This window comes from Bipolaris zeicola, assembly GCF_000523435.1.
Source record: "Bipolaris zeicola 26-R-13 unplaced genomic scaffold scaffold_26, whole genome shotgun sequence".
NCBI lineage: Eukaryota > Fungi > Ascomycota > Dothideomycetes > Pleosporales > Pleosporaceae > Bipolaris > Bipolaris zeicola.
Window position 1 is genome coordinate 184434 of NW_006912075.1, and position 12267 is coordinate 196700.

At 49.3% G+C, this 12267-nt stretch overlaps 6 protein-coding genes across 6 annotated transcripts; 1 reads left to right on the forward strand and 5 right to left on the reverse strand.

Annotated features, from left to right (window-relative positions):
* Nucleotides 1-51: 51 nt before the first annotated feature.
* COCCADRAFT_34333 (uncharacterized protein) lies at nt 52-1436 on the reverse strand (the record flags this gene model as incomplete). Its single annotated transcript, XM_007711198.1, has 4 exons — nt 52-1045; nt 1117-1189; nt 1245-1355; nt 1421-1436. The coding sequence occupies 4 exons, from the start codon at nt 1434-1436 to the stop codon at nt 52-54; spliced, it is 1194 nt and encodes a 397-aa protein (XP_007709388.1).
* A 2554-nt stretch (nt 1437-3990) lies between these two features.
* Nucleotides 3991-4313, forward strand: COCCADRAFT_34334 (uncharacterized protein; the record flags this gene model as incomplete). The annotated part of the gene is made up of 2 exons (XM_007711199.1): nt 3991-4208; nt 4262-4313. The coding sequence occupies 2 exons, from the start codon at nt 3991-3993 to the stop codon at nt 4311-4313; spliced, it is 270 nt and encodes an 89-aa protein (XP_007709389.1).
* Nucleotides 4314-5287: 974 nt separating this feature from the next.
* Nucleotides 5288-5679, reverse strand: COCCADRAFT_88629 (uncharacterized protein; the record flags this gene model as incomplete). The annotated part of the gene is made up of 2 exons (XM_007711249.1): nt 5288-5398; nt 5461-5679. 2 exons carry the CDS (start codon nt 5677-5679, stop codon nt 5288-5290), a joined length of 330 nt encoding a protein of 109 aa, XP_007709439.1.
* Nucleotides 5680-6770: 1091 nt separating this feature from the next.
* Nucleotides 6771-7048, reverse strand: COCCADRAFT_88562 (uncharacterized protein; the record flags this gene model as incomplete). The annotated part of the gene is made up of 2 exons (XM_007711250.1): nt 6771-6872; nt 6932-7048. The coding sequence occupies 2 exons, from the start codon at nt 7046-7048 to the stop codon at nt 6771-6773; spliced, it is 219 nt and encodes a 72-aa protein (XP_007709440.1).
* Nucleotides 7049-8371: 1323 nt separating this feature from the next.
* COCCADRAFT_23927 (uncharacterized protein) lies at nt 8372-10080 on the reverse strand (the record flags this gene model as incomplete). Its single annotated transcript, XM_007711186.1, has 2 exons — nt 8372-9965; nt 10019-10080. The coding sequence occupies 2 exons, from the start codon at nt 10078-10080 to the stop codon at nt 8372-8374; spliced, it is 1656 nt and encodes a 551-aa protein (XP_007709376.1).
* An 828-nt stretch (nt 10081-10908) lies between these two features.
* On the reverse strand, nt 10909-11583 carry COCCADRAFT_23928 (uncharacterized protein; the record flags this gene model as incomplete). The annotated part of the gene is made up of 1 exon (XM_007711187.1): nt 10909-11583. One exon carries the CDS (start codon nt 11581-11583, stop codon nt 10909-10911), a length of 675 nt encoding a protein of 224 aa, XP_007709377.1.
* Between the last annotated feature and the right edge of the window lie 684 nt (nt 11584-12267).

Consider the following 12267-nt stretch of genomic DNA (forward strand, 5'->3'; position numbering starts at 1 on the left):
ATCTCGCTCCTTCACACATACTCATACAACATTCGTTGTCGTCCATCGATATCACGCTTCTTTCCTGCCTCCCAGAAACGGTATCCTAGCCCCGCCTCTCCCCAACTTTGCCAGCGCATCCCCCAGCACCTCACGAATCGTACTTTCAAGCCTCTTGTCTTTCTTTCTCCGCATCCATAACAACACTATGCCTAGAACAACCGCATCAACAACCACGTGCTTGAAGCACGCCCAGACCCATCGCCAAATGCCTCTGAACAGTCGGTAGTGAGCCGAATGCGCAAATAGGCGACGTGCTTCTAGCTGTTCTCGTAACGCGGCTACTTCGGCCGTCATCTTCATGAGGGATTGCTCGACGCGCTTGCGCCATTTCTGGTCGGCAGCGGATTCCTTGGCTGCGTTGTTCGGACCGGGGGTGCTGCCGAAACCCGGGATGGGCATTTGTATTGGTTTTCCGAGGACAGCCATGCCTCTGGATTTTGGGGCGGGAGTCGGCGTCTGAATGGGGATGGGTTCTGCGCGCATGAGGTTCTGGAGGTCGGTTTGGACGCCGGCGTCTTCTAGGTTGTTGGTATCGTCGTTTTCATCATTTTCGTCTGGGTAGGAAGTCGGATTGTATTGCGAATCTGGGGCGTCGACGAATACTTCGCCGCGATCGATTTCCGCCTCCTCTTCTTCGAGATTTTCCTCGGATTGTGAGATGGGCGATTTGACTCGTAGCGGCATATCTCGCACTGCCTCTCTTGTTGGTGTTTCGTCGTTCCGTCTGAGGGGCGCGCTCATTTCCATGGCTGCGCGCCGACTCTCACCCAATTCATGCTGTGAGTAACCAGACTGGATGTGGTCGGAGTGTCGCAAGGGCGAAGATGATGATGACGATGGCACATTGGACTTTACTTGGTCCCAGACAAATTCCAACTCGGCGACGAGTTCCCTCGAGTCTGGGGAGGGCGAAGCATACTTGTGCATGGTATCAATCAGGGTCGTGATGTAGCGGCGCTTTGCCTCTGTGCGCGAGAGACCGTTTTGCTGTTTCCATGCATCCCTGGGGTGTTGTTAGTTATGCGCTGATATTATCGGCCAAGAAGAATGCCATATGTCGCGTGCCCAACATACCACTTCTCTCGCGCTCGCTGGCTCTGGTCGTCGTTCCCTCGTGGACAGTCCATTATGCCATCGACATCGCCCTCTGCAATGTGTTAGTCATCGTCGTTGTTACTATTAGAGTTTCGATCGCAACGTACCCATGGCCTGCTTGTACAGTCCATACAGCCGCAGCCGTATCGCCGACGGCGGCTTCTGCGATCCAGTACGGATCTTGTTGACAGTGTTGAGCGCATGGCTAAAGACTCGATCTGTGTTTCTCCATGTCAACACTTCTATATCCAAACCTTGAGGCGAGACAGATGCAAACACATACCAACCGAGTCTGACATTGCTAGGGTGAACGGCGCGCCCCCACACGTGGGGAGCGTGGCATTGATCGGGAACAGGAGCTTGTACGGGCGTATCTGAGCACCGCATGCACGAATAAATTAGCCGGGCCAAAGCAGCAGAGAATGTAGACAATATTGAGCGGTGGACGGCGGATGGGCGGCGGGCATGATGCGATGACATGCGGAGCCGGTAACGGTGTGGACATGGCATCGTTGTCGCGCGCATCCTTGGGGCCTCGGCTGCTTCGGCGCGCGCTTGCCATGTGGCAGTCCAGGCGGGTCTGTCACGTGTCACCCTGCACTAGTCCCCTTTGACGTGGACGTCACTCGTTTCAGTGATTAAGTAGGTGTCAGCACCACCGCCCGTGTGCTCTCTGCAAACTGTGTACAAACTTTATCCATATTCTGTTAGTTACATTGCTGACCTAGAATATACGAGCACTTCCCTTCTCGCGTTTCAAAGCTGTTTTAGTACGTGCATTGATATCATGTCTGGATATCTCTTTATCGTACTGCCGGCGAAATGTATGTCACTGTGAGATTGCTCTTTTTCTCAAGTAAGCTCGAAGACAATATCGCATCTACTCCTGTGGTTTCTAGCAAAGGCTTCGTGTATAGAGACGCTGGAGATAATAACCAGGGTCTTCTGTAGATCACTTTCCTTTTAATTTATTAGAGAGAGATATTAGGCTGTTTTCAGCAATCTTGATGAAACTACAGTATGTAGTAGAGTATAGTGCTTACTTCCTACCCCAATCCATGTCGCACCATTCGTAATGGCCCGCATACATAATTCTGGCCTACAACCATAGCATGTATACATTGGCCATGTATTTAAACTTAACGTCCATCCACTTCCTGTTCTCCCGTATCAGACAACCATGCGTTTTATCATTTCCATCATCGCGCTCTATGCTGCCCTCGCATCTGCCGAGTGCACCGGCCCAACCGACTGTATTGGTGAACGGCAAAGCTGTAGCCAGACCTGCATCAACGAAGAGACCGGGCAGGTATACACGAAAACTGGTATATGCAAAAAGTACATTTTTTATTCTTCCCTCGTGAATTTTGACTGTATTTCTGACCATAATTCTTAGAAGCGGAAAAAGTTTCAAATGCGTCTAAATGGCGAGAGATTGTTTCGCCGCAGATGGCCTTGGAGCAATCGAGCCTTTGTATTCGAGAATCCGGCAAGATAGCAATATGAGTTCTTGGTCAGATAGATAGATCATTCATCCCAATGGTTGAGTTAGATCAGATAACCACGAAAGGTATACAAATGTCGACAATCTAAAACACATCATTGATCACCGGCTCCTCAACCTGATATCAAGTTGTTCGTGGTTTTTATTGTGCCATTTCCCTCTCGCAAAGGTTGTGTTTGGATGATAGTGCTGGTATATAAGCTTAACCGATAACAAACAAACATCTTACTACAGCACCGATCAAATATGTGTATCAGCCATGTAAGACAGCGTATACCTTTACCGCCTCATGATCCCGTCTTTGCGAAGCCCGAGCGGCATGTACAGTCATGCTCAAGGCTCGACAGAGCGACTCATCAAAGTCTCTTTCTGGCCCGTGCCGTGTGGAAAATCATTATCCGCTAACCGGACTCGGGCGTTTCTTGAATTTCAGGTTTCGGCATGTTTCCAGTGCTGACTTGGGCATCAATATATTCAACACGTACTGCCTACTTCAAAGCAAGCTCTAATGTAAGCTTAATTTCATGGGCCCTTTTTTGCGAGTATATTCATGAATTGGAAATCCACCAAATAGTTTTTCTTGTATACTACTGTACCAGCATTCCTTGTCCGATCTTCCTTCGTTCCGCTCAATCTGTCAAATCTGTCCAACCTTCGTCATAGTTCTACTTCGCGTCAAGATGCGTTTTGTTGTTCTAATCATCACCCTCTTCGTGGCCCTGGCGTCTGCTGAATGCATGGTTGTGGATCCATGTAGTGAAAATTTGCGTACCTGCACAAAGTACTGTCGCGGTATTAAGACTTATGTGACGGGAACTTGTTCACGGTAAGTCGTCTCCATGGAGTTTTGGGTGCAATCTTCTGACAAAGCAAGTGATGGGACCTGCAACTAGACAGCTAGAGATAAGGATATCGTCGCAATCCAACGAGCGAGTTCAGTCTCTCAGTGTCTGACTGTTCCTACTCTGCTGTCTCTTGGTGGTGATACCGATTTGGACAAGCAGAAGTGGAAAAAAACATCATTTGGGTTGACTGTCAGAACTTTGTGTTACTAACAACAACTTGTAATCTTACCATCTGCCTGTAGACATGTCGCCCGTGCGGAGCAAGTAAGATTGCCTAGTAATGACATAACAAAGTTCTCGTGTTCAAACCCTCGGCACCGTCTTGGCTCTTATGTGCTAATTATAGATTATGATTGCGTGATGTAAGCTCTTATACGATGTGGTATGATGCATGTCTTTTTACATTATTTCCGCTGTGCATTTAAAGTCCTCTTGACCTCCCACTCTTGGTATTCCCACGACCACAGTTCTTCCATCTCTTTCAAAACTTACCACACTTCAACCATGCGTTTCATCATCTCCATACTCGCGCTCTCCGCGACTCTTGTATCTGCTCAGGGGGTGGCTTCTGCACCTGGTCCTGATCCATCTAATCCACCTTCTGAACAGAGTTGCTCGGTCTTCATCGACCGTTGTGTGCAGAATGGGGACCCATGCTCGACCTTCTGCCTACACGCAACGACAAATGAGCTCATCTCCATACAGGAAAAGTTTTGCCTCAAGTATGTTTCTTTCTACATGCGCATCAAGAAGCTCATATTCTAACAATGTTCAGGGTCGGACAAGCGTGGACTTGCAGTGGAGAACAGCCAAACCGCGGGACCTAGGGTTACCAGATATCATAACCCTGCTGGCGATCACTCCGCAAATAGCTATAAAAAAATGGTGTCCATGCTATTCCATTCGGCAGGGTCCCTGTCTTGGCGGAGAACACTATATGTCATCTGTTAAGTTGACTGTTGTAATATTCCGTCGTTATCAGAATGTAAACTTTCTCTCTGCTTACATACCTTGATCATGCCACGTGCGAGACATCATCCACGAATTAGACAATAACATGTTCCGCTTTAACTCTCGGCAAGGGAATCGGTGTAATTATGCACTATTTCATCGCTAGTCGTCGGTAAGACCAAAAGTGGAGCGATGGACCATTTGGAGTTTGAGAAGTAATATCCTGCACAATGACAGAATGAATTATGCTGAAGGTGTTGGTTCATATATTGTAGCAATCGGCGTTGCGTCGAAATGATACTGCAGAAACTTTGCTTGAGAAACAGGAGCTGGGATTCTTTTTTTTGAAACTGAGTACACAGTGCAAGATAATGGAACAAGGCAGTACGGTGCAGCGGAATTGATGATGGTGTTGAAGTAGGCAAGGCGCTATGCCCTACCTGGTATGGCTGAACGCCACAGCATCTTGTGCTATTGTTAGTAAGAGTTTACTTCAACCTCGAACCTACTGCCACATCGTTTCTTTCAAAGTTGTCAAATCAATTGATCACTGATAAGCTCAATGTCACTCCGCACCACAGAGAATCAAAGTAAATCACCTTATAGAGAAGAGAAAATGCATTTATGGACCTAAGCTACCTGCCGTCCTCGAGCCCAGCAAAAGTATTCCTTAGATCCACTTCTCTCTCTGAAATCGCACCACTTCTCAAAGTAGGTGTGCACCATGAATCTCCATCCCCATGTCCCATCCTCCTCCATCATACCCCGTCAGAACCCACCATCATGATAGTCCGCCCATCTCTCATCTTGAATCACCCATCTGGACCAGAGAAGATGCACGGTTTGGCGTTTAGCACCTATCAGTGTAGCCGCAGGGAGTGCAAGCCTTGTTGAACTTGCGACAAGTATCGAGGTTGCAAGTCTTTGAGCAGGCCATGGGATCGTACCAGCACCAAGTAGACTATTCAATCGTTAGCATCTTATCATCTTCTTGGGGGAAGTGGGAAAGGAAAGCAAACTTACGCCCATGCACTTGCGGTAGAAATCATCGCACTGACGGCAGTCGCGGGCAGGAGCTGCGTTGATGGCTTCAGTGCCGGTGGCCTCAGTGCCGGTGGCCTCGGTGTTGACGGGAGCGCGCTCAGGCTCGGCGATGAGGGCGGGGACGTCGTCTGGGACCGCGAGGGGGCCGGCGAGAACGAAAGAGGCCATGGCAGCGAGGAAGATAGTGTTGAGCTTCATTTTTGATCAAGTTGAAGTTGGAAGTTGAAGTGGTAAGAAGGTTGAAGTTGAGAAGATCTTGAGTGTTGGATTGAGTTGAAAGGATTGGTAAAGCTTGCGCTGAGGAGAGATTGGAGGTGTGGTGGGGGCAGTTTATATAGTATGGGAAGGGTTTGGAGTGGAGGGAGAGGTCTCTCACTTGCTTCGGGGGCGGGGGCACGTGCGGGAGGGGTTGACTGACGGAGTGAAGGTGGCTCTGGAGGTTCAGGCAACGGTTGCGGTGTGAGAGCGGGGGTGGGAGCTGGATTTGCAGTGAAAGAGAAAATCATGTGAGTGTTGGGAGCATGCGATAGCGGTGGGGAAGGTAAACGCATGTTTGCACAGTCTATGATCGAGGATGTCCGCAATACAAGGAGTATCCTAGAATTCACAAGATGAACGGTTGTGGGGGACCAGATTTGCGTTCAGGTAACAAATACCAGCCGTCTGGATTGGGTGCCTAAACTCAGGACAGGAGAGTATATGGGCGTGCGTTTTTGAAACTTGTATCTGGAGTTCAGCCATGTATGTGAGAGAGGCCCGTTTCTCATGACTGAGTCGAGAATCGGGCAAGTAAGATAGGGACTATGTCAGTGCAAAAGCTTGAATAAGCCGGGGTGAGTGACGGCCATTGTGGAGTTTGTGAGCATGTGCGGTGAGAAAACCTTGTTGCAAACACATCCTCTGGCGTAGTTACATATTGCGCAGAATGGGGCATCAATGTTTGTTGTCGCAAATCAAGATCAATCGATGGAACAATGAGAGGATCATAGGAAGAGAGGTATCATTGTATGAAATCGATTATATTTCCCTTCTAAAGGAATCCATCATGTATTACTCCCCTTTCACCAGTCGTGAACAACCTTCCATCAAAATCCATCAGTAAACTCTGTAAGCCGGCAACCTCCAATCTCCATTCAGCCAGTCATCCACATGAACTTGTCCATGGTATACGTTCCATCCATATCTGCTAGGCGGCTGTTCCGAATGTAGAGAGACAATGAGTCGAAAACTACAAAATGCTACTGTTAGTCTCAATTCAAAGCCAAATCATTGTGACTTCATTACTTACCTTAGCATTTCTTGAAGTCGCAGTGCTCCTTGCAGATGGAGCTGGCGCGGCAAGTATCGACGGCGCAAGTGGTAGGACAGGTGTTGGCACCAAAGTAACAGCTCTACGCAGTATGTCAGTGAGCCCAAGGAGAAGGGGGAGCTTTGCATGTTTAATACTCACCTTCATGCATGCATCGAAATATTTCTTGCAATCATCGCAGGACTTGGGCATGGCTTCACTATCCGAAGCTGCGGCGACCGAAGCAAGAGCGACGAGGAAAATGGCAGAGAGCTTCATTTTGTTGTTTGAATTGTTTGAAAGTTGAAAGTTTGAGTAGTGGAGTGGAGTTTGATCAAAGAGTTGAGTAACTTGGATGTGTATTCGTAGCTGTCGCAAGTGGTGGGGAGAGATTGGAGCAGCAAATGAGGGGATATATATACGGTACGGACTGCAGACTGCAGAGTGCAGAATCTAGGCCAGAGCGACTCGGGTGCCAAGAAAGCAAATCGGGTAGGAGTGAAAATCATACTCTGACGTCGTCATGGCTCAACCGCCACCGGAGCACCTTTCACTCATTCACTCATGACACATGCAACGTTGAGTCAAAAATGAAGACCGTGTTTCGTATAGCTTCGAGCGTCAATCCTCTTATCAAGTATGTATCTTGTGGCCCATGATTGACTACCAGCCCTCGCATGCATCTGCCATTCATGTAACCCTCCAATACCCAAATGACCACTTCCTATTCTCAATCATCCCCAGATTGGCCCTTTTTGACTACTACGTTTGGTGACAACACTTTTAGTGGCTTGGGTTGCAGAATTTACAGTCTTCGTTAATCGTCCTTGTCGTTGTGTTCGTCCATGCCTAACACATCTATTTGCTTTCGACACTCGGGCATGTTGATTTCGCAGTCTTTGTGCCGACAGCGCGGGTTGTACATGCACGTGCGGACCTGGCATAGGGCCCAACATCTATGTGGTTCCCCTTCACATACCTATTGCAAGCGAGGCCATTAGCATACCATCTATCAAGAGACCAATGCTGTAGCCTAACTCAAGGCCGGACAAAAACCTACCAGCATGCAGTCTTTTGTGGCGGATAGGCACGGCATACAGTTGTATTGCTTCTCTTTTATTTTATCAAAGCTAAAGATGATGGCAACCAACAGTATCAAGAGCTTTTTCATCGTTGTAGCGTCGAGGTGATTGAGTCTGGGAAATGATTGGATGCAAAGTTGATGCGATTGGCATGTATCAGTTGAACAAGTCGGACAATGGAAGATTATGGGGAGACGTGTTCAACTGAACCAAGATGGAGTGCGGGTTGCGGTAGCGAATTCAGGTCAGGCAGGAGCAGTGGGACAACTGACGTATGAGCACATCACCCTGCCACTCTCACTTCCATGCCATACTCTCATCAGCCCCTGAACCGTATTAACAAGTCACTTGGCACAATTCAAGTCACACAACGTATCATGACGAGATGCGCAAATCTTCAGATTGACCGTGCTGCTTGGGCTGTCGTTTGATATGCATAGTACGTAAGCCATCTCCACACCAACACACATGGCCGAACTCCTTGCTCGGATAACCAAACAGCCGTTTCCTACCAACCTACTCAAAGCTTCATATCTCCACGCACACTCGATCGCCGAACCTCGCTCGACCCCCGATGCGAAAGCTGCTCGATATCGTCCTTTGAAGTCCGCGCCGTCGCATATGTCAGTTGATCCTTCAGAGCCGCAAAGTTCTTCTCCGCCTCCCAATTCCAGATGCTATCCGATGCAAAGAGAAGGTCAATCTCTTCCAGCGTGCGCTGATTCGTTTCCGGGTACAGTGCCCAAATCATGGGAATCGTGATGGCGTTGCATGCAGCGAAGATGTACAGCGTCTTCTCGCCTAAAGCATTGAACATGACCGGGCAGAGCAGAGTCAGCCAGCCATTGCCAATCGACCAGCCAACAACACCCCACGCGTTACCCTTGGCTCGAACCTCCAACGGAAAGATCTCTGCGGGGTAAAGCCAAGGAACCGTCAGCCATGTGGCGCCGAATATGGCTGTGAAGAGAAAGACCATGGACACTGCCGCATTTCCATACGAAGATGCTTTTCCCGCTTCGCCGTTCTTTGTCGCTTCTTGACCGAGATACGAGAACCCGCCTGCAAGTGCCATTGCGATTCCCTGTCCTACCGAGCCCCAGTAGCAAGTCCAGCGTCGTCCGATTCGGTCCAGCGTGAAGACGCAGATGAGCGTCGCAAACATGTAAAAGATATTGTTGAGACCAGCAATCCACTGGCGCTTTTCTGGACTCATACCCGCAATTCCAAAGATTGTGGGCGCGTACACTGTAACACCCGCAATACCGATCCACTCCTGCATAATCTGGAACCAGACAACAAGCTGAACGCGGCGGCCAGTATGTAGCTTTCCAGAGCCAATACCGAATAGCATGTGGAAGTAGCTTTGCTTGCGGAAGTTGGAGCGCTCGAGTTCGCACGACGAAACAATGTCTTGGAATTCCGCTTCGGCCCTGACCTTGTCTTCTCCAGTGTCGCCTCGAAGACGAGCCAAAACGTAACGTCCTTCGGCTTCTCGTCCGACCTTGACCAGCCATCGAGGAGATTCAGGGAAGAACAAGACGGCAGCCATGAGGATGAGGAGCATAGGGATCTGGAAGGCGATGGGAAAGCGCCAGATGAACGACGATGTACCGTCACCGTAGAATGAGCAGCCATATTCCAGCCAGTAGGCAATGACCACACCAAGGATATTCAGCGTGAACTCGATGGCAATGAACTGACCTCGGGATGTGTGCTCTGCTGTTTCGGTTGCCCAGACAGGAATGATAGAGTTCAGGATACCGGTTCCCCAGCCGTTAACCAGACGCGCGCAAATCATCCAAATGTGATTCATAGCGGAGCACTGCAATGCAGCGCCAACTGTTCCAATAGCAGCTCCAATGAATATGGTCTTTATGCGCCCGAAGCGATCGCCGATCGAGCCTCCGACTAGACACCCAACCAGTGTCCCTAAATAATACACAGATACGATGCCTCCTTGAAGGAGAGTGTCGTCGACCACGGGGCCACCATCAGGGCCTTTGTGGCCAAAGCCCATGAGCGTATAGTAGTCGTATGCTGTGTTGACGCCGCCCATCATACCCTGATCATATCCAAAAAACAGGATCGAAAGACCAGCGATGCAATTGATCCTTGGGACACGGATTAGCAGATACAAGGTGATACTGGGAAGAACAAAACTTACGCTATAAGCAAACTCCGCTTCTCATAGCGATGCACAACATTAAGCCGGTGAATTTTATCCATGATTGAGCCAAGGAAGGGGGAGTATATCGCCCCAGTATGAATCGAGTCCGCGCAGGAACAAAAAGAAGAAAAACCAGTGGGATACCACGCAGCCATATATCCTGCGCGGATCCGACGTACCTCATCTCATCGGTACCATTGCCGAAGGAAAACAAGCAGCCATGCTAGTCAAGTCCATCCGCATCGCAAACCCACTTTTTACTCAAACGGCGGGGAACGCTCTCCACTCCCATGGGGCCCCAACCGCACCATCGCGCATGCTGACTGGATCACAGCGATGCTACGATGCCCACCCGCATGGCCCTGCGCTTGCGCCCGATCGTGTGACTGGGTTGCATCCGTTAGCTCTGCTTTTTCCTTTGAAATTTTGCAAGTATGGTTTGAAAGGGACATGCGCAATTACCGGATTGGGTAATCCGGCCGGTAAGGACAAGAGACGCGAAGCTTGGGGTTGGCGAAAGCTTCGTACGTAGCTTTGAGGTGCTTGACAACGACGTGAGCCTTTGTTTTCTACCAGGCAAACAATGCTATGGAATTGTTCTAGGGACGTAGTAACGGCCAACCTGCTGCATCATTACGCATTGAATTCCCCATGCGCATGTTGTTTCCTTGTCGGCAATGGCGATAGGACGGTGATGTCACCAGCGTGCAGGGTTTATCTTGGATCGGAGAGAATAACGGCGAGACCCGCTGGGGATCGGCATCCATTATCCCAGTTGCCGACATGCGAGACTCGAGACGAGGCTGCATGTGATGAAGAAAACAAATCTGATATCAAGCCCCTCAACTCCACATGCACAATGTAGTACAAACTACCACATCCAAGTTTCAGTTCCCAGGCTGAGCACCCGCCTTCCCCTCCGCACTAACCTTCTCACAATACGTCTTCAGATCATCCAGCCAAAGCCTCACCTTCCCCTGCAACGTCTCCAACACAAACATCTTCACTAGCCTCGCCGTCATGCCCCCCATCAACTCCCAATTCCGCACCTCACACGTATCCTCCCCCGTAACAATAACCTCGTGAACCCGCTCAATCACCGGCGCAAACCCCATCATCCCCCCATTACTCATCCACGCAACCCGATACACCTTACTCAGATCAGCCGTGAAACTCGGATCCGCCAGTTCCTCCGCCGAAAGATACGAAGACGGCGCATCGGGCGTTGAGATATCCGAGACTTTGAGTTGTGAGTGCGTGATGGAATCTGGTTTCGAGGCGTCCATTACGACGTTAAATTCCATTTCAGTGCCTACACGCATGCGCGACGTGTCTTCTTCTTCTTCTGTGGTGTTGCGGGGAGGAGGCTGGGATATTATGCGGACGCTTGGTATCCATGTGTTCCACGCGGGGTAGTTTGCGGTGCGGAGAAGGGTATCGAAGACGAGGTGTGCGGGCGCGTTCACGGGGGTTGAGTAGGCCAGTTCGACGATTGCTTTTTCGCGTGGGACGACTTTGGTGGTGAGACCGTTTGCGGGGGGCCAGGCTTTGTTGTCTGCCATGGTTCCTTGTTGGTTGATTATTGGTGATAGAACAGAAAGCGGGCTTGTGGTTGTCGTTGTTTATGTGTGTTGCGTTCCGAGTCTTACCGGCGGCGCAGTGCGGAGATGGCAGGTAAGTATGGGGCGTTATCGATAAGACGAGTACGTATCCTTGACAAAGGCCCGCTGCAATTGGATTCGCGGGACAATGCTGTTTAATCAGCGCGATAATACCAACGTACTTAGAAATAGAGAGTCAGGTTTCACGCGCCTCGCCAAAAAAAAGCTTGGGCTAACTAAGTAAATCTTATTAGTTTATTCACCCCTAGATACTAGATCTAAACCAGTACCTCAAGATCTATAGAGTGATGGATATCGCATATTTATAAGTATACTATCTACGGACTTTGCTAGCTAAGAGGTGATATAACTCAGCTAACTGTGAGGCGTTTCGCAGATAGCCACAAAAGATATCAGTTAGACTGAATTGAGACGAATCCTTAAGGAGTCACCTTAGGTTCGGATGAGACTATATACTCTATGCATGTTATGGGCGGAGAGGCCTAGCGAACGAGTATGCTTCTACCTATCGTACAGAAGCTAAAAGATGAGGAAAAGAGAAGATAACTAAGTACAGACTTCTCTTATACCTGCTCGCTTCTGATCACATGTCTGTACAGAAAGCATATCACGTGGTCTATGACC